Source organism: Scyliorhinus canicula, chromosome 20 (assembly GCF_902713615.1).
Source record: "Scyliorhinus canicula chromosome 20, sScyCan1.1, whole genome shotgun sequence".
Classification (NCBI taxonomy): Eukaryota; Metazoa; Chordata; class Chondrichthyes; order Carcharhiniformes; family Scyliorhinidae; genus Scyliorhinus; species Scyliorhinus canicula.
This window is the reverse complement of record NC_052165.1, coordinates 7,850,761-7,872,690: the sequence shown is the minus strand read 5'-3', so window position 1 is coordinate 7,872,690 and position 21,930 is coordinate 7,850,761. Positions and strand designations below refer to the sequence as shown.

Here is a 21,930-nt window from a genome sequence, read left to right as displayed (position 1 = left end):
CCTGCTTTATCTGTTCCTCCATCCGAATTAAGCGAGCAATGAAAACAATTGCGTCGAGCAGATAGAGAGTAAAAAGATTGTGGAAACAGAAATGGTCTGGATGCAGGAGACTCCCTCGGCAATCCAAATAGCATGTTGGCACACGTATGTTGATCCGGTTACCTGCAGGCGAGTACCTGGTGCTTCAGTGACTCGGTAAGGCCTGGCTGCAGGCTATGGCATGACGATTGTTGCTGTGTGGGACAGTGTGGTCCATTTGAACTGCAGCCACCCTGGCCAATATTTACTGAAGGGGTGACAAGGAAGCAAGATGGCCTGATGGCGGGAAACATGTACAGTTTTCACACTATAGACCTCTCAACCAAATACATAATAATAATTATCTTTATTTGTGTCACAAGTCGGCTTACGTTAACATTGCAATGAAGTTACTGTGAAAACCTAGTTGCAACACATCGGGGGAAAAAAAATTGCGTGGTTAAAATGTCGATGGGCAGTAGTTGGGATGCATTAGTAATTACTTTACAGCTTTTTCGACAACCCCCCCCCCCCCCCCCCCCCCCCCCCCCCGCAAATTGGGTCTTCTAAGTTTGGTTTGTGGCATTTAGAGAACCAATGCAAGAGAATACAATTTTTATTTAAACTCTTGTAAAAAGAAAAACTCGTAATATTTGAAAGATTCCTTGGATAATCTCGACATTGTCTCTGCTTTAATTACTATCCAAACAGTCTTAACTTGGCATGAGCAATCTTTGAGAAGGCACCAGTAAATGGGGAATACATTTTCTTTTACGGACATTCACGATATTTTCACAGACTTCACAGTGAGAAAGAATATGGACAGTCTCTTATGTAATGCCCAATACCAAGGGCTTTTCTCATTTTAGAAGAAATATGTGGAGTATTTGAAAATTAAAATTGAACCTAGATTGAAATTTAAACATGATTTATTTTCAATGCCCTCATCGTGCAATTCCTATCACAATCATTCCAAAAGTAAATTTGCCTTTCGTTAAGTGAATTTGAAGGGTTAACATTAATATCTTATCAGTTCTTCAACTAGCAGTCTTTTTTGCTCTGTTGTGATTTGATAGAATTACATTAATGAATTATATAGGTAAATTCTCAAGTCAACCACATAAATGCGGTATATTCCTATTCCATGTTTACTTTTCCCATTGCAATTATGCTAATTTTACTTTTTAAAAAAAAGAGCCAGTAATAATGACAAAATAAGCAAAGAAGGTTGTAGCCATGACAACGTACTTTTGACGCAGACTGCTGCTGAGGAGAATCTGTCGCTATTGCTTCTTTCATGGATAATGTAAAAATTCATTTGTTTTGCCAATGCTTCCTGGATCTAGAATTCCACTTTTTGGGCCTTACCCTAGGTAAGATCTTGCTAAAATTATATTTTACAGCGATTACTGTGATACATTTTAACTCGTGAAATACAAATGACTAGTGTAAACCATTACTGAAATAATTACTACTGTGTAATGTGAGACATAACAAAATGTGAATCAGGGCTCGTGGTTGCAGTGCACTTGTTTCAGATAAACCAGGTCAGAACACTGACAAATTCCTTTCTATCTGCAGTCTGCTGAAGAAAATCGAGAGAGAAACCTGGCGAGAAAGTGGTATTTCTCTCGTAGCCACTGTAACTCGCCTAATGGAAAGGTTGCTGGATTACAGGTGAGACTTGACAGCTCTGTTTTTTTTTTTCTCTCTGCAGTTTGAAAAATTGGAAGGTAGAATCAAATTGTGTTTTTTAAAACTTGGGACAGAAAATTACAGTCTTAATTTGTGTATTTATATTAATATGCAGGAGCTAAAATTCGTACATTTTAACACTATCATTTTACTGGCTACTGTGGAGCGGATGTGCGGCTCTGCATTCTTGCTGTGTTTTAAAAAATAATACTTCTTGTATAGTCAACAAAACCTGTTTGATGCTTTTTTCTTTCCTTTTTGAGCGAGTGTTGCAGTTGCATATTTTCCCACCATATAAAAGAATTTCCCCTGTGAGTGCGAACGTCCTATTGATATGCTAAGATCTGCAGGGGACATTGGTAATGTGAATAAACTGTAATTTATTTCCATTTGCAGAGACTGCATGAAAGTGGCAGAGGTTGATGGCAAAAAGATCGGCTGTACAGTTAGCCTGTTGGTCAGTACCTATTTAATTCCTCTGTTCAATCCAAAAAGGGGCAGTTCTCGAATGTGCGAACCGTCTCTCAAAATCCTGGAGTGTTTTATAAAAACAAAAAGACTTTTGTGCCACTTCCAGTTCTAAATTCAATGTGGTCGAGCAGTCTTTTAGGGGATCAACGTGGGCTGGCATGGGGATATGTAATATGGGTTTAAGCTGCGTCTGCTAGTCCTGCTGAATTTCTGACCTCCGCAACATCACCGATGGGTAAATACCAAACTGAGGTCTGGTGGTTGACCACCGGGAAGAAACTGGGTGCTTCATTCGCAGCTAGTTCAGGGAGAAAACTGCCCCCCGCAGCTTCTGTGAATTCTGGGGAGATCAGAGGAATGGCAAGAAGCATTTTTCTTAACTGTTGAGTGCCACTGATGAGTTACCTTGTCAGCTATGATGCTGCTGCTGTTGCTGCAATAAAAGGCAAAACTCATCCTGTAGTAGCACTTCTCGGCATGTTGCTGTCAGATGTTGACCTACGGAAACAGTATTGCCGGCACTGTTGACTGAAAAGCCCGCATTTAAAGTTGGTTTTCAGCCAAACTGGGGGGGGTTCCACCTCCAGAATGGACGGTGCGCCACAGAATAGGAGAGGTAAATAAGAATACTTGATTTCTTTCCTTGAGAGAACGAGGTGCGGAGGCGGCATACATTTACTGTGCAATGAATGTTACATAAACAAGGAGGAGGAAGGAATTTCATGCACAAAGCAGCATATTCAGGGGCGGCACAGTGGTTTAGCACTGCTGCCTTACAGCGCCGAGGACCCGGGTTCGATCCCGAACCCGGGTTACTGTCCGTGTGGAGCTTGCACATTCTCCCCGTGTCTGCGTGGGTTTCACCCCCTCAACCCAAAGATGTGCAGGTTGGATGGGTTGGCCACGTTAAAAATTGCCCCTTAATTGACAAAAAAAATAATTGGGCACTCTACATTTATTTTAAAAAATAATAAAAATTAGAAAATGATTTTTTTTTAAACCCAGCATATTCAAATATTTTAAACTTCAAACAGTTTTCTTAATTTTTGCAGTGTAAGGTTAATATTACGAAAGATAAACCTGACGTTTGAGTATTATCATAATATTTTATTTTATTTCGGCATCACAGTGCACAAGCTGCAAACTTGAACAAAATATCCAGCTGAGAGGCTTGTCGGCACTCTTGAGGATGATAACAACATATTCTCCCTTGTTTGTGCCAATCCTTGAGCTATTTGCATCCTCCCTTGAACCTCCTCTGTTTTGAGAACTAACCTGTGTGTCGACCAATCAGCTGTGGATGCACTGGTTAGGCTTCAAAACAAGGTGTCCATTTGCTGCTCTATGGTCACATGATTCATTTATATGGCTTGTTTATTTCTCTCAATGTACTAAGCCATTTTTGTCGATGATGTATCATGGTTTTAACGTTCCACTTTGGAATTTTCAGTCCACCATACAAACCTCACCCTCATGTTGTCAGCAACATGATTTGTGGCCTTATTCCTATGTTATTTAAAGTATACCCTGAGAACTTGGTGAGTATTAAAACCTCTGTTGTTTACATAACAGACCACATCCTCCCTGAAACAAAAAAGATGGAGGTGACAAAATAGTGTTGGTGCATTGGTGTATTAGAACGTAGTGCTTTTATTTGAAGGATCTGGGGTTGAATCCTCCAGACTGATGGGGTGAAAGTTGACATTCTCTTTGGCTGTAATAAGCCTGTGAAATGAATCTCTCAATCTCAGCACTGTCCACAGTCTAAACATGTCCACGTTTGGCCACTGATTTGAAAGCCTTGTTAGGCAATCAGACAGGGGGCTCAATATGAGAAATTTACTTTTTCCCCCCCTCCATGGAATGTGGCCATCACTGGCGAGGCCAGCACTTTTATTGTCCATTCCTAATTGCTCTTGAGAAGGAGGTGGCCTTCTTCAACCACTGCAACCCTAATTCAGAAGGTGTAGGTACACCTGTAGTGCTGTTAGGGAGTGAGGTCTAGACGTTTGACCCAGCGACAATGAAGAACCACGATATAATTCCAACTCAGGATGATGTGTGGCTTGGAGAGGAGTGTGCAGGTGATCTTATTCACGTGCATCTGCTGGCCGTATCTTCCCAAGTGTTAGAAGTCATGGCCAGGAAGGTACCGTCAAAGGAGTCTTGCTGGGTTTCTGCACCTTGTTGCAATCCCAGCTGATAATACTGGTCACGTCAGATCCCAGAGTGAAATTTGGCTTGATAGATCCTAGCTTCTACAAAATTGTGGAGGTAATTTGCTGAACAAATTCGCAGGAGTCTGCTGATTCACTCTCTTCGTTAAAGATTCAACATTTATTTTACAAGAAAAATGAAACATGTTACACCAATCAAGAAGTTTGGAATGATCTCTATGCAAATAAAAAATGATTGAAATAGTCATGATTCTTTGATCCCCACTATACGCAGATACATACTAATTCAGAAGGGTAAAATAATTTCCCATGTCTATCTTATAGATACATGCAAACCGACTGGTGAACCGTGGTCAGGCACACCACACTCCAACGTAAATGGTAGATATGACCAAAGCAGATTCTATGGATTTCTCAACCACCTTCCCAGATGCTTGTCACACTTTGACCCAACTGGTCTCACGAGGGTTCCCCTTTCACATTTGATGAACCCACCTTGGAATTCTTTCCAAATGCCGCTCCCACTCTGATGGTTTCAACCAGAATCACCTCCAGGGTTTCATTCTCACCTTCTGAGATTTCTTTCCACTGGATCCCTACGTGGACTCGAGCTTCACCTTCCAAGAACATTTTCAGACCCTTGGCCGTGTCGAACAGAACACATTGCTCTAAAGAGTTCCTTTATGGGCTATTTTGCAGCATGGAGCCACCAACCTTCTGCCATCTCAAATTTTCAGACTTCTCCCATGGCCAATTTGCTTCAAGTCTGCTCCCGCACATCACCAACAATCTGGTCCACCCACGTTGACGCTACAACCAAGAAAACACAGCAGCACCTATACTTCCTCAGGAAAGTAAAGGAAATTTGGCATGTTCACACTGACACTTACCAACTTTTACAGGTGCATCATAGAAAGTGTCCTATCTGGCTGCATCACAGCCTGGTTTGGCAACTGCTCGGCCCAAGACCGGAAGAAAGTACAGAGGCATGAACACAACCCAGTCCACCAGGCAAACCTGTCTCCCATCCATTGACTCTATCTACGTGTCCCGCTGCCTTGGGAAAGCGGGCAGCATAATCGAAGACCCCTCCTACCTAGCTTACTCACTCTGCCAACTTCTTCCATCAGACAGGGGTTACAAAAGTCTGAGAATACACATAGAACATAGAAAAATACAGCAAAGAACAGGCCCTTCGGCCCACGATGTTGTGCCAAACCTTTGTCCGAGATTATGAACAAATTAATCTACACCCCATCATTCTACCGTAATCCATGTCCAATAGCCACTTGAAGGTCCGTAATGTTTCTGACTCAACTACTTACACAGGCAGTGCATTCCATGCCCCCACTACTCTCTGGGTAAAGAACCTACCTCTGACATCCCCCCTATATCTTCCACCATTCACCTTAAATTTATGTCCCCTTGTAATTGTTTGGTCCACTTGGGGAAAAAGTCTGACTGTCTACTCTATCTATTCCCCTGATCATCTTATAAACCTCTATCAAGTCACCCCTCATCCTTCTCCATTCTAATGAGAAAAGGCCTAGTACCCTCAACCTTTCCTCGTAAGACCTACTCTCCATTCCAGGCAACATCCTGGTAAATCTCCTTTGCACCTTCTCCAAAGCTTCCACATCCTTCCTAAAATGAGGTGACCAGAACTGCACACAGTACTCCAAATGTGGCCTGACCAAGGTTTTGTACAGCTGCATCATCACCTCACGGCTCTTAAATTCAATCCCTCTGCTAATGAACGCTAGCACACCATAGGTCTTCTTCACAGCTCTATCCTAACAGGTTCAAAAACAATTCCTTCCCCGCTGTTACTAGACTCCTAAATGACCCTCTTATGGACTGATGGACTTATGAACTGATCTGATCTCTTCACACATCTCCTCTCCTGAGTAGTACTAAACTCATGTATGCTTCACCCCATGCCTTTGTCTATGTGTTTACATTGTGTATTTTATGTTTTCCCTATTATGTATTTTCTTTTCATGTACGGAATGAGCTGCTCGCAGACCAATATTTTTCACTGTACCTCGGTACACGTGACAATAGACCAAGCTGATCCAATCTGCAGCATGCGCGCTCTTTTTAAAAATATTTTTATTAGGGTTTTATCATTTTTGAAAAGAAACACAACAAAATTTTCAATGTACAGCCGGTAGAAAACAGAACAAATAGTTCTGCAAGTGTAAGAACAGGCAGGATAAGTTCAGAACAACAGACCTTGAGAACTAGTGCCTCTAACTTTAACACCTGATCAATCAGAAAATAGGGGGTGGTGGAGATGATGTCATATAAACAAAATGGGATAATATATCAAGTTGCACACCTTTTATGCATAGCAAGATTACGATTTGCAATATGGCTCATGGGAAACCTTGCAGGAGCAGGTCAGCCAAACTGGAGCCTGTAAATTTGAGGTTAGGAATTTCATCGGGATTCATTCCATGAAGCATACGATAAGGAACATCTGTTATTATGGGTGACTTTAATCTACCTATAGATTGTGCGAAACAAAATTAATCACAATACGTAGAGGAGAAATTCCTGGAGTGTATAACAGGGTGATTTTCTGGACCAATACATTGAGGAACCAACTAGAGAACAGACCATCCTAGATTGGGTCATGTGTTATGAGAAAGGAAATATTGGCAATATAGTTGTGCAAGTCCCCTTGGGGATGAGCGACCACAGTATGATAGAATTTTTCATCTCGATGGAAAAGGATGTTGTTGATTCTTAGATTAGGGTTCTGAATCTCAGTAGAGGAAACTGCGATGATATGAAGCACAAGTTGACTATGATCAGTAAAAGGATGACTATGGATAGGCAATTGCAAACATTCAAGGAGAGCATGGATGAACTGCACCAATTGTTCATTCCTATCTGGCTTAAAAATAAAATGGGGAAGGTGGCCAAACCATGGCTTTCAAAGGAAATTCGAGATAGTATTAAATCCAAGGAAGAGGCATACAAATTGGCCAGAAAAAACAGCAGACCTGAGGATTGGGAGCAGTTTAGAATTCATAAAAGGTGGACCCAAGGGATTGATTAAGATGGGGAAAATAGAGTTCGAGACTAAGCTTGTAGGGGACATGAAAACTGACTGTAAAGCTATAGATATGTGAAGAGAAAAAGATTGGTGAAGACAAATGTAGGTCCGATGTAGTCAGAAACAGGGGAGTTTATAATGGGGAACGAAAAAGAAATGATTGATCACAGTGGTTAGCACTGCTGCCTCACAGCTCTAGGGATCCAGGTTCAAATCTGACCTCGGGTGACTGTCTTGGTGAAGCCTGCACGTTCTCCCCATGTCTGCGTGGGTTTCCTCCCACAGTCCAAAGATAGATTGGTGACACTAAATTGGCCCTTGGGGTGTCCAAATGTTAGCCTGGGTTGCGGGGATAGGGTGGAGGTGTGGGCTTAAGTAGGGTGCTGTTTGAAGGCTGCTGTAGACTCGATGGGCTGAATGGCCTCCCTCTGCACTGTAAATTCTATGACACTTTGGTTCTGTCTTCACAAGCCTCTTTCCCAAGACTGCAAGGTACCCAATGTACTCACACAGGATCTAGAACACAAGGTATCATAAGATTTGCTAATTAACTGCTTAGGCTGACAGAAATAAGGATTGTTTTCCACCAGGGAAACAGAAGAGTCACGATGCAAAGTTGTTAAAGATGAAGTCTCTAAGTTACAGGTACTTTAAAAAAAAAAGTGTTTTGGAATGTAAAATTGTTGGCACAGCTGTTCAAAGGATGACGTGGAGGCACCACTGAACTTACCTCCCAGCCTACAAAATGCCCCTATCTCTCCAGATATAGAATCCATTGTCCATAAGACCTTTTAGAACATTTGGGTTGCCCTGAATGGGTGAAAGCATGGAAGGCAGTTCAGATATCCCTTCTAATTGATGGCCCAACCTCCATGCTACAGACAATAGGATTTGCGCACCTAGCAGAACCCTGCCTAAAGTCCCCATAAAATAACAAGACCAGCATAGTGAAAGCCCATTGGTTTGCTTCAATATCGAGCCAAATGGAAGCCGGGTTCCTTCTAATCCGGTTCCTTATAAACCAAGATCAGAGGCAAATTAGTGTAGTCTAATATTTGGGACCCCCCCCCAACCACCACCACCACCACCGCCACCACCACCTTCCCTGGAACCTGGGAGCTGCAACTTGGTGAACTTTAATTCCAAATGAAAGAGCTCACCATTCTATCAACTCCTTTAAGATTCTAGAAGACAGCAAGATTGGCAATAACTGCAAGGGATATAGCATTCTAGGAAACCTACTTATCTTAATCAAAACAATCTCCTAGCAAGAGGATTTGAGTATAATAACCGGGATGTTTTACTGCAATTCTATAGGGCATAGGCGAGGCCACACCGGGAGTATTTACCAGGCTGTTCCTGGGATGGTGAGACTGTCATATGAGGAGAGACTAAGTCGGTTAGGAATATACTCGTTGGAGTTCAGAAGAGTGAGAGGGGATCTCATAGAAACTTATACAAATCTGACAGGAGTAGACAGGGTATATTCAGAAAGAATGCTCCCGATGGTGGGGGAGTCCAGAACTCGGTTGGGGGGGGGGGGGGGGGGCGGTAGTTTGGGGATAAGGGGTAAACCTTTTAGGACTAAGGCGAGGAGACATTTCCTCACCCAGGAAGTGCTGAATCTGTTGAATTCACTACCACAGAAAGAAGTTGAGGCCAAAAGGTTGTGTAATTTCATGAAAAAAATCAAGTATAGCTCATGGGGCTGAAGGGATATTGGGGGGAAGGCAGGATCAGGAGATTGGATTGGATTGGATTTGTTTAGTGTCACGTGTACCGATATAAAGTGAAAAATATTTTTCAGCAAGCAGATCATTAAGTACATGAAAAGGAAATAAAAGAAAATACATAAAAGAAAATACATAATAGGGCAACACAAGGTACACAATGTAACTACGTAAGCTCCGGCATCGCATGAAGCATACAGGGGTGTAGTGTTAATGAGGTCAGTCCATAAGTGGGTCGTTGAGGAGTCTGATAACAGTGGGGAAGAAGCTGTTTTTGAGTCTATTGAACTTGATGATCAGCCATGATCATAATGAATAGCGGAGCAGGCTCAAAGGGCCGAATAGCCTCCTCCTGTTTCTATTTTCTATGTATGTTTCTATGTATGTGTTTAATCTTACCCAGCCACAACACCAGCAGAGAAGACCAATGAGTCAAGTTCCATCTGATAGATGCAATTAACTGAGGAAAATTGGCCCCATATAGTTCTTTGAAAAAAGGGATAATTGCAACTCGCAGATAAATGAACCCTGATGGAGACCACCTAAAAGGAAAATTAACGACCATCTCCCCAATGGTTTACTCCTCGATGGAATAACTGAGATGACTGACCTCCAACAACTACAAACAACTTCCATTGTGCTATGTATGACTCAAACCAGTAGAGAGTTTTCTCTCTGATTCCCATTGACTCCAGTTTTGCAAGGGTTCCTTGATGCCGCGCTCGATTAAATCCTACATTGCTGTCAAAGGCAGTCACTCTCATCTCTCATTTTGAGTTCAGCTCTTTTGTCCATGTTTGGACTAAGGCTGCAATGTGATCATGAGCTGAATGACCCTGGCAGAACCCAAACTGAGCTTCAGTGGGCAGGTTATTGTGAAGCAAACGTCGCTTGATTGCACCATCGATAATTCTTTCCATCACTTCGCTGATGTTTGAGAGGGGACTGTTGGGGCAGTCATTGGCCGCGTTGCGTTTGTCTTGCTTTTTGGGGACAGGATATAACTGCATTGTTTTCCACATTGCCGGGTAGATACCAGTGTTGCAGCTGTACTGAAACAGCTTGGCTAAGGACGAAGCTAGTTCTGGAGCACAAGTACTGTTGCTGGAATGTTTTCATGGCCTTTGCTGTATCCATATTTTCTTCAGCCATTTTTTGATGTCACGTGGAGTGAATTGAATTGGTCGAAGGCTAACATCTGTGATGCTGGGGACCTCCGGAGGCTGAGATGGATCATCCACTCGGCGTTTCTAGCTGACAATTGTTGCAAATGCTTGATCCTTGTTTTTGACACTGATATGCTGAGCTCCTTGATCATTGAGGATGGGGATGTTTGTGGAGCCTTAGTAGTTTGGTTGGCCACCGCCATTCACACCTGGGATGTGGAAGGATTGCAGAGCTTAGATCCGCTTCGTTGGCTGTGGGATCACTTAGTTTTGTCTGGAATGTTAGATAGGATCACATCTGTGCTCTACCAAACAGCCACACCTCACAGCAGTTTAATGATGTTTATATGACTGGTTTCATTGTTTGGCATGAAAGAAGCCTGTGTTGTAGCTTCACTGGATTGATTAACTCATTTTTGGGTATTCCAGCATGTTGCTCCCAACATGCCCTCCTACACTCTTCATTGAACCCAGGGTTTATCTCCCAGCTTGATGGTAATTGTAAAGTGTGGGATAAACTGGGCTATGAAGTAACAGATTATGGCTGTTTCCAAGTCTGTTCCTCTCGGGTGCTCAGTTTTGTGTTGCTAGATATGTTCAGAATCTATCCCATTTAGCACGGAGGTCATGCCACACAACATGAGGGAGATCCTCAATGTGATGTCAGAATTTTGTCCCTACGATGACTGTGCAGTGGCTACTCCTTCCAATACTGTCATGGTCAGTTGCATGTGCAACTGGCAGGCTGGTGAGGTTGAAGTCAAGTCGTTTCTTCCCTCTTGGTGATTCTCTCGCCACCTGCCGTAGTCCCAGTCTAGCAGCTGTGCTCTTTAACATGCAGCCAGCTTTGTCTGTAATGGTGTGACCGAGCCACTTTTGATGATGGATATTGAAGTCCCCCACCCAGAGTATATTCTGTACCTGTGCCACATTCAGTGCTTCCTCCAGGTGACATTTAACATGGAGGAGTGCCGATTCATCAGCTGACTGGTTGAAGAGGGTGGGGGGGCTTAGGTGGTAACCAGCAGGAGGTTTCCCTGCCAATGTTTGACCAGATGCCATGAGACTTCATGGGGTCCAGTGTTACATAGAATCCCTACAGTGCAGAAGGTGGCCATTCAGCAGATTTGAGTCTGCACCGACCCTCAAAATGATCCCCCTACCGTGGCCCACTCCTCCACTAAGGGACAATTTAGCATGGCCAATCCACCTAACCTGCACATCTTTGGACTGTGGGAGGAAACCAGGAAGAAACCCACACAGACACAAGGAGAACATGCAAACTCTACACAGTCACCCGAGGTGGGAATTGAATCCGGAGCCCTGGAGCTGCAAGGCACCAGTGCTAACCACTGTGGCACCATGCCACCTACAAGGTCGCCACAGGGCTGCAATAAAGGGCTTTTACAAGCCAGGTAAGCCCATGGCGCGTTGAATCAGACTTTGAGGGTGGGCTGCCTCCTCTCTGGGCACTCTTTGGCTTACCATGCGGACTCTCTTCCCCCCCGCCACCCCGTTAGTAAATGGCAGTGACAGCAACTGTCCTCCTTTACCGAGGCCGTGTCCGGGCCCAGTGCCCCATTTTTTTTTTGTCTGTGCAGGCACAAGACCAGCCCAAGTCCTCTAGGTGCAGCCCCCACAATAGGCACTGCTAACAATGGTGCTCTTGAGCTAGGTGGGCTGCTACCCTTGGTGACAGTCACCAGACTTGATGCAGTCCATTGCGACTGCCACCGGCAAAATGAGGCTCCAGGTACCACCACTACTCACTGCTTGTGGCTCCGGTGGAAGGACTTCTATTCTAAGCATTAATGCTGAAAGTTTAGAGTGAACACATTGTTGGAGAAGAGTAGAGGAAACTTTACTCTGCATCTGGCTCGTGTTACACTGGAGAGTGCTTGATTGTGCCTAAAATGGAAACGCCATCCACAAAGTAGCCTCACAGAAAAACTGACTTTCAATTCCAGGAACATAATTAGCCCTCGTGGATAAGCTACTTCTGGAATGTTTTTTTTTACAACTCAAGGTTACACTTTGCAGTTGTACTTAGATAATGCCTTCTTTAAGATTTTTCCCGAAATTAGCGGTGTCAGCAACATTGTAATAGCTCCTGATAGCAAACTTACTTTTGTTCTCATTCCCATTACCATTGGGGAATAGAAACTCCATATTAACCTGGATCTGGTCAATGATGGCAGAAATTATTAATACATTTTCACATCTCAGTTTGCGCAAAAAGTAATTTTTTTAACTTCCAATTCATATCGACGCAAGGAAGGATGTACATTGGGAAAGGCTCCATCGCTCCATCACTAAATATTAGCTGCAGGCTGGATATTTTAATCTGTGGAAAATGCATTTCTGAATATATTCTCAATTCGTAAATTATTTCTGTATTCCTAATACGTTAGAACAATGTCAGGATATTAGGTATTCATACTTAGATATTTTAGAATGTAACACAATGGATTTTTTGTCATTCACCTAATGGCAGTGTTGAACTTGTTCCAGATTGGAGTGCAACATAAATTATTGATCCTTTGGGGAGATTGACTATATAAATACTGCCGTCTTAAGAACATCCAGTCATTCTATTACGTCTTGACAATTTATGGTATTGGAGATGTACAGAAGCTTGTTATTCTGATGACGTTTAGTGACAGGCAATATTTGGGCTAAGTTTTATTCCGTATTCAAAAGATCAAGTCTCTCAGAAACAGACTGCTATACTGATGGAAAGATAAGTTGATATATCGAAGTCTATGGATTCTTGTTTGTAAGTTTAAATCCAACTTTGCATAAATATTTTCAAGTAACCGATTTCCAATTGATTTCCAGAATTTTTATAAAACAGAAATAAATAAAGAAGAAATGTACATCCGCTACATACATAAGCTATATGATTTGCATTTAAAGGCACAAAACTTCACAGGTATGTTCTATCTTAATATGGAAATTATACTTGCTTTTCTACATGCACAATATTATTAGTTCAGATTTCTAGAGTGATGGTCAAAAGGAAGTAAGAATTTTTCATGTTGAATCACCAAGGGTGAATACTTTGTTTGACTATACCTTTTAGGTTGGGGACAATTTAACCCAGTGTGTGCCAGGCCCGAAAGGGTTGAGTTGCTTCCAAGCTTGGGGAACCATGTAAATGCAAGTTATTGTTTTCCTAATGTATTTGTAGCTTGAGTTTTCAGACCTAAGTTACATTTGATGAGCTTGAATTACTTACAAGATGATTCATCCTTTTTTATTTAAAAAAGAAGATCCGATAGAGTCTCTCCGCCCTATTTGAGTGTGAATACGGTGCATCTTTCTCGGAAATGGTGGATGAAACGCACATTTCAACTTGCAAGTTATCTGGCACCTAACCTGCAACACGGTCTTCTGAAGGGTGCTCAAATGATAAGGTGTGGGTAAGAGGAGAAGAGGAAATTGGACACTGCACCTCGATTGGGTTGTCAGGAGTGTGGGATGGGGAAAAAAGGCAGCCAAGTTCTGGAAAAGTTGAAAGCTTTTGTAGGAGTTTGAAAGGTGAGAATGGTCTGAATGATTTACCAACAGGATGCAGTGGTGGTAGAAATAGGTGATTTTACAGAGGTGGAAATAGCTTTCTTGGTGATGAGCTAGGTGCAGAGTTTGAAGCTGACCTCAAAGTTTAAGCGTTTATCACAGTGGGCTAAACAACTGGCTTGTAATGCAGAATAAGGCAGCAACGCGGGTTCAATTCCGGCCTCCCCGAACAGGCGCCAGAATGTGGCGATTAGGGGCTTTTCACAGTCACTTCATTGAAGCCTACTTGTGACAATAAGCTATTATTATTATTAAAAGCATCAAGCTTTTAACTTTGGTGGGAGAGGGGCTAAGAGGAAGGATTCAAAATTTAAAAATGGAAAACTTGTTACTGGTTGGTAAATGGCGTTTTGGTGCTATGTTTTGTCACGTGCGAGTGTTCCACCGTCAACTTAGTGACATTAAATATGTTTAAATGAAATTCCCACGATGGAGCTGGGTTCACAAATTAAATGGTTGCCGAGAGCTTGGGCCATCAGCAGTAAAATGGAGGCAGGAACTGCCAGTTTGAGAAAATGAGTAATTTTTACAGCACTCCTCGTTGATCAGAGGTACAGGAGTGCCTCCTGGCACTTCATGGAAACATTCAATCCCCCCCATCAGCTCTCACCCCATCAATCATGGCCTCTCCCTCTGCACTGCATACCCTGATTTTGTCTCTCCCACAGTAACCTTTTTATTTCCTCCTCCCCATCCCCACCACCACCAACAGCAAACAACCCCATGTTCCAATCTAGCTCCAATGGGTCGTCTTTTATTCCCCATCCTACGAAGCTCTGATCTCGCACATCCATCCACCTCCTGAGTGCTCAGGGCCTCCGCTTCAGCTTTCCAACCTGTCAGCCAAGCACCCAACTGCCTGGCTGAAAATGGCAAAATCAAATGATAATATCCTGCTATTTAAATTCAGCAGGGCCTCCATGTTCTCGGTCTTGCTAGTTCTACTCCGCGCTCTGCCCCCGCTCCCCTGCAGTCAGCCTGTCACCATGTAAATAGCCTTGGGTTCTACACTGTCAGACTTAACCTAAAGAAGCGGCCAGTAAACAGGTGGTTCATTCATAACTAGATGCCATACAACAGTCATGCAGCCAAGGCTGATGGAAAGAAATAAAATTGAACACCTTCAGCTGTATGTGAAAGCTGATTCATGCTGATGGCTAATGACACAGAAAGGTAATATGGTGATGAGGAAAAAGCATGGCAAAGACTGGAACTTGAGGAGTATTTGACTGGAAGAGCAACAGAAGAGAAAGCACCCAAGGCAGTGTGCTGGGTGCACAGTGAGAATGGAGTGGTCAGGCCCCCGAGGTGACAGAGGAGGAAAGATGGGATGGCCCGCATCAATGATGGTCGCAGAGTGTCAAGGGGATAACGAGGGTTAGTATGTCACCATTTTCAGTTGAAAAAAAGCGTTGGATGATTTTTGATGCAGACAGCCTTGTTCTGGGCAGGATAGAAATGAGACTGAAACAATTTGAACACAGTGGTGGCACATGTGGTTGACAGTTTGTATTATAAGAATGCTTTTGAGGACCTTGCGGAAAGGAAGGGGGGGTTTGTATCAGATTATTGTTGGGCGAGTGCAGAACTGGGTTTTTTTCGACAGGAGGACAAAAGCAGTTGATTTGATGACACATATTTCTGACTGTAAGCCAGCAGAACAATAATATTTTCATGTCATGATTTGGTTGCATATTATACTGTTATGTTGGTACAGAAACCCTTCTACCGGCTAAGAATACATACAATGCATTGTTCAGCCTATACTCCAAAGAAAATGGTAACCATCCAATGAATTGCACCCTATTAAAATGGGAAAGTAATTGCCTTTTACTCTAATGTTTATATTCCTGAAAGATGGAAGCTTTATTTCTGTATCACTTTCTATGGTTACAGATAGAAATAGATTGTGAAGTCTATCAGAGGATATGTGACATTTTTTGTTCTGTTGAATGTGACAGTGCTGAAAAGTCTCTACATATCTCAGCAAAATAAAAGTTATCATCCTCAACGTTTTTCAAAAGTAGCACAAGGAAGTATGCTTTCTCCTCTGATCCTCAGAGAATTTCTATAAGCAACAACCTAATCTTTATTCAACCATAAACATTATTGTTCAACATAATTATAAACCATAAACATTTATTCTTACAAATGCTGAATAAAGTGAAAGAGCCCCTGACAAGTCATTAACAGAAATGTGTTTTTTTTTAAGGATTATTTTTTAAGGATTATCTAACTTGGGAATAGACGATACATTTCAAAAGGATGTCAGTTTAGTTTTATTAAAAATGAACAATATTCATTTATTATTTTCAACACCCGACGGGAGATCATAAATATAGATTGGCTGAAAGGCATGGATTCGCTATTCCACAAAGCCAGAAGGCTGCTTTCTTGCTAAATTTTAATTCAAGGTCAGATGATGATGCGTAGCAGCAACTGATCCTGTTTCAGAGACAAAGTAAATGAATATTGCATCATTCGTTAACTCTATTTTGATATTATTGAAACATTGATATCTTTATCATCTGAAGTAATGTGATTTATTTTGTAACTTCACTCATGGTTTCTCCTTGTTGACATCTGTTCCACTCTGTTCTGTGCCACAGAGGCCGCATACACCCTGCTGTTGTATGATGAGCTGCTGGAGTGGTCAGAGAGGCCACTGCGAGAATTCCTTCATTACCCAATGCAGACCGAGTGGCAGCGCAAGGAGATTCTCCATCTCACCATCATCCAGAACTTTGACAAGGGCAAAGTAAGTTCAGCAATTGCAGAAGGTGTCTGTATGCTAAGCTTAGCTCTCTGCTATTGCATTTGAACTCCGTATGCTGCAGGGCAAAGCAGTTCGCAAATATTTACCTACCCTCCTCTTCCTCTACTATTTTCAGTGCCTTGATACCCTTTTTAAAATCTAATTCTCAACCCCTTCATTGACACTTCTTTTGTTCAGTCTGTCTTGACCTGGACTAGGTTTAGCGTTTGCAAAGTTCTAATCAAATGTTTTGACTGTGCTTCTTAATTATTGCTGATGTTATGGGCCAGGCCTTAGAAACTCCAAAATGTATTATGAAGTTCATCTGACCGACAACCTTTATGTTGAATTTGGCTAAGGTTAGCACATAAAGCTTCACTGCAGGTGTGATTCATTAGACTTCCTCGACACTGTAATCAAAACATGGTTTATTCTCAGAATGTAGTTAACACATATATAGGAAACACAGCAAGAATGTTATCAATTACAAACATAAATACACCACACAGCTACAGTAATCTATGTACATAATACTTAATGAATTCCCCCTTAGCTGTTCCAATTCAATAACAAAGTCCAATTAAACCAAAACCTCTTTACCAAGAGCGCGGCCCAGCACACTGCATTCTCACTTGACTGGGACTGGTCCTCTCCCTGAGAGTCTGGCCCAGTTTCAAAGCAGCTTCAAACTCCTTCCGAAAAACAGCTATGTCTTTAAAGAGCCAAGCAGTTGGCCACAACCAATGGGCGTTCTATTGGAACAGCTTTTAAAATGAAAATAAACGGGAAAGACACTTCTTTCTCCCTTCTGCAGTCCAAAGCAACCAAACTCAAACCTAAACACACAACCCCCTCTCACCTGACAGCTGCAGCCCAATGTGCTGCAAGTCACATGTTAAGAGACTACACCTTTCTTAAAGGGACACTCACATGACATTGAGTTGTGTGTTTTCAGTTTAGTTGCCATTTTCTTTCCCGGACTTCATTTCTAGTATATACTATGGATGGGAAATTTGATAGAATTTACATATAAAGAGGCAGATGTGCAAGCCGATCACAGATTTATGCCTTCTGCATGGCATTTTCATCAAACGTATACCTTGGTTTGGTACTTGTGTAGGAGAACTGGAACATTTATTCACATCCAGGATGCATCATCTCCCCCGCTGTTCTCTTGCCATTTTCATCACAGACGACTTTTCCCTATTCAGTGTTTATGTCTGTCTTTGCAGGGTGCTCTTTGCTTCAATGGAGTCAAAATGTATTGAGATGTTTTCGCAATTGAATTTTACGACTTGCTCATGTTTAATAGCCAGTTACATTCTTAAGAACTGTCGTTATATATTGCAGTCCCTATAAAATAAAAATGACTATTTTGTCGGTATTGGTTCAAGGCCAAAGATATTTTTAGCAATTAAGATATGTTTCACCAATATACCTTGTTCTCGGGTAATATTTGCAGCACTAAACTGCTGGCCAGCCAACTTTGCTTCTCGGCTCCCAAGTTGTCTGATATTAATGGTTCTCTCCACAGTCATCACACGCCTCCTCAAAAACAAATCAGCCCTTGACTCCTCTGTCCTTGCTAGCTACAGCCCCTTCTTCAACCTCCTGTTCCTCTTCACAGTTCTGAAATATGCTGTTGCCTCCCATATCCATTCACGTTTCCAGGAAGTCCATGTTCATACCCCTCCAATCATGCGGGGCAGCACGGTAGCACAGTGGTTAGCACTGTGGCTTCACAGCGCCAGGGTCCCAGGTTTGATTTCCCGCTGGGTCACTGTCTGTGTGGAGTCTACACGTTATCCCCGTGTCTGTGTCGGTTTCCTCCAGGTGCTCCCACGGTCCAAAGAAATGCAGGTTGGGTGGATTGGACATGCTAAATTGCCTTAGTATCCATAAAAGATTTTGGGGGGGATTATTGGGTTATGGGGATAGGGTGGAAGTGAGGGCTTAAAGTGGATCGATGCAGACCCGATGGGCTGAATGGCCTCCTTCTGCACTGTATGTTCTATGTTTCTGCCCTAGCTCAGTACTAAAACAGCTCTTATCAATGTCACAAAAGTCTTCTATGTGACAGTGACAAAGTTAAACTCCTCATCCTCCACCTGCCTACAGGCTTTGACATCGTTAGTCTCACATTGGTCCTCCTACACTCCTCCACCAACACCACCATTCCACTAGCTTGGACTGCAATCACGTGGTCCCATTCTGACCTCTCCACTTATAACTTTCACAGCTTTACCTCGGATGCCCCTCGAGTATCTATCCCTGGCTCCCTTCTAATTCTTATCTACATGCTGCCCCTCAGCGAGATCACTCAAACATTAGCGTCAGTTTCCATACGTACTCTGATGGCACCTAAACCTGCTTCACCATCGGCTCGTTCGACAACTCCACTGACTCTAAACTATCAGGCGGCCTCCACTATAATCTCTTTCCAAAGCCACTAATGTCATCCCTCTCCCTGGCAACTGTTTGAGGCTAAACCAGATACTTTGCACCCTTTGTGCTATATTTGACCGAAAGATAGGTTTCTGATCAGATATCCACGCTATCACTAACACCACCTATTCCCACCTCCAAAACAGGAAATCATTTCGCTCCCAACATTCCCTCCTTGGTTCATCTTCAGCTAAAGCCCAGATCTATGCCTTTGTCACCTCAAGACATGATCATTTCAACAACTGTGTTGGCTGGCCTTCCACATTGTAAATTCTGTAATCTCAATGCCACCTAAAACTCTGCCATCCTAACGTCCATCATGTTTGCTCATAGCCCCTGTGCTCACTGACCTATGTTCGCTCACTGTTAAGCAATGCCTCTTTTAAAAAAAAAATAAAAAATTTTCAACCTTGTTTTCAAATCCAACCGTGGCTTTGTCCCTCCCTCTCTCTGTAATGTGCCTCAGCCTTAGAACCCTTTGCCATATGTGTTCCTCCGATTTTCACTGTTCCACCGTTGGTGGCCCTGTCTTCAGCTGCATCATCTCTCGGCTTTGAAATCGCCTCCCTAAACCCCTTTACCTCCCTTTCCTCTTGAAGGTGCTGCTTAAAAATTACCTCTTTGACCAAGCATTTACTCTGAAATCTCCTAATGTGACTCCATGTCAAAGGTTTGTTCTATAATTATTCTGCGGAGCACCTTGGGATCTTTAACCATGTTAAAGGTGCTGTTTAAATGCTTGTTATTGTAAAGAGTGATTTTTTTCTCTTAAAGGATGCGCTGTTCAAATGAACTGCTATATTTGCAACTGCAGTCAGTTCATCTTACCAGTTCATTCATAAACACTGTAACCAAAGAGGTCTGTGGCTTTTAAATCAATTGCTTTTTCTTTGGGTCTTGTCATAAATGATGTATAGCAGTTACTTGTTTACTTTAAGCCAATATCTTTCCAATTTTCATGCGACTGCTCCAGAAGAGGAACATAGTTTCTTCGAAATTTTAGATTTCCAATGTTGGATCGCTGTTCTGTTTGTTGCATTTTTGCTATTATATGGTTAACACTCAATTGTAATTTGGATAATTGGAGCGCATTCTGGGGAAGGTGGGACCTGTATAAGCAGGACGGGTTGCATCTGAACCAGAGGGGCACCAATATCCTGGGAGGGAGGTTTTCTAGTACTCTTCGGGAGGGTTTAAACTAATTTGGCAGGGGAATGGGAACCGGATTTGTAGTCCAGTAACTAAGGAAACCAATATTCAGGACGCCAAAGCGTGTAGTGACGCAGTGGGGCAGGTAATACTGACAAAGGAGAGTACTTGCAGACAAGGAGATGGGTTGAAGTGTGTATACTTCAACGCAAGAAGCATCAGGAATAAGGTGGGTGAACTTAAGGCATGGATCAGTACTTGGGACTACGATGTGGTGGCCATCACGGAAACTTGGATAGAAGAGGGGCAGAAATGGTTGTTGGAGGCCCCTGGTTAGAGATGTTTCAACAAGATTAGGGAGGATGGTAAAATAGGTGGGGGGGGGGGGGGGGGGGGGGGGGGGGGGGGGGGGAGGTGGCATTGTTAATTAGAGATAGTATAACAGCTGCACAAAGGCAGTTCAAGGAGGATCTACCTACTGAGGTAGTATGGGTTGATGTCAGAAATAGGAAAGGAGCAGTCACCTTGTTGGGAGTTTTCTATAGGCCCCCCAATAGCAGCAGAGACATGGAGGAACAGATTGGGAAACAGATTTTGGAAAGGTGCAGAAGTCACAGGGTAGTGGGTGACTTCAACTTCCCAAACATTGAGTGGAAACTCTTTAGTTCAAATAGTTTGGATGGGGTGGTGTTTGTGCAGTGTGTCCATGAAGCTTTTCTAACACAGTATGTAGATTGTCCGGCCAGAGGGGAGGCCATATTGGATTTGGTACTTGGTAATGAACCAGGGCAGGTGATAGATTCTATGGGAAGCAAGAAATTAAATTGCAGAGCCCTTGGCAATGATCTTTTCGTCCTCACTATGAACAGGGGTGGTGCCAGGGGATTGGAGAGTGGGCGAATGTCGTGTCCCTGTTCAACAAAGGGAAGAGGGATAACCCTGGGAATTACAGGCCAGTTAGTTTTACTTCGGTGGTAGGCAAAGTAATGGAAAGGGTACTGAGGGATAGGATTTGTGAGCATCTGGAAAGACACTGCTTGATTAGGGATAGTCGGTGCAGATTTGTGAGGGGTAGGTCTTGCCTCACAAGTCTTATTGACTTCTTTGATGAGGTGACCAAGCATATGGATGAAGGTAAAGCAGTGGATGTGGTGTACATGGATTTTAGTAAGGCATTTGATAAGGTTCCCCATGGTAGGCTTATGCAGAAAGTAAGGCGGCATGGGATAGTGGGAAATTTGGCCAGTTGGATAACGAACTTGCTAACCAATAGAAGTCAGAGAGTGGTGGTGGATGGCAAATATTCAGCCCGGAGCCCAGTTACCAGTGGTGTACCACAGGGATCAGTTCTGGGTCCTCTGCTGTTTGTGATTTTCATTAATGACTTGGATGAGGGAGTTGAAGGGTGGGTCAGTAAATTTGCAGATGATATGAAGATTGGTGGAGTTGTGGATAGTGAGGCTGTTGTTGGCTGCAAAGAGACATAGATAGGATGCAGAGCTGGGCTGAGAAGTGGCAGATGGAGTTTAACCCTGACAAGTGTGAGGTTGTCCATTTTGGAAGGACAAATATGAATGCGGAATACAGGGTTAACGGTAGGGTTCTTGGCAATGTAGAAGAGCAGAGAGATCTTGGGGTCTATGTCCATAGATCTTTGAAAGTTGCCACTCAAGTGGATAGA

The 21,930-nt window shown here is 42.9% G+C and overlaps 1 protein-coding gene across 5 annotated transcripts in view; it reads left to right on the top strand.

The window, feature by feature from the left end:
- dock4 (dedicator of cytokinesis 4) overlaps window positions 1-21,930 on the top strand; it is a 440,672-nt gene that overhangs the window by 311,654 nt on the left and 107,088 nt on the right. For 4 of the 5 annotated variants that reach the window (XM_038780167.1, XM_038780164.1, XM_038780166.1 and 1 more), the window contains exons 33-37: window positions 1,365-1,391; window positions 1,600-1,695; window positions 2,110-2,170; window positions 13,160-13,253; window positions 16,510-16,658. In XM_038780167.1, the coding sequence (XP_038636095.1) occupies window positions 1,365-1,391; window positions 1,600-1,695; window positions 2,110-2,170; window positions 13,160-13,253; window positions 16,510-16,658 (427 nt within the window). The remainder of the gene's footprint in view (window positions 1-1,364; window positions 1,392-1,599; window positions 1,696-2,109; window positions 2,171-13,159; window positions 13,254-16,509; window positions 16,659-21,930) is intronic. The other variant, XM_038780165.1, reaches the window with a different exon arrangement.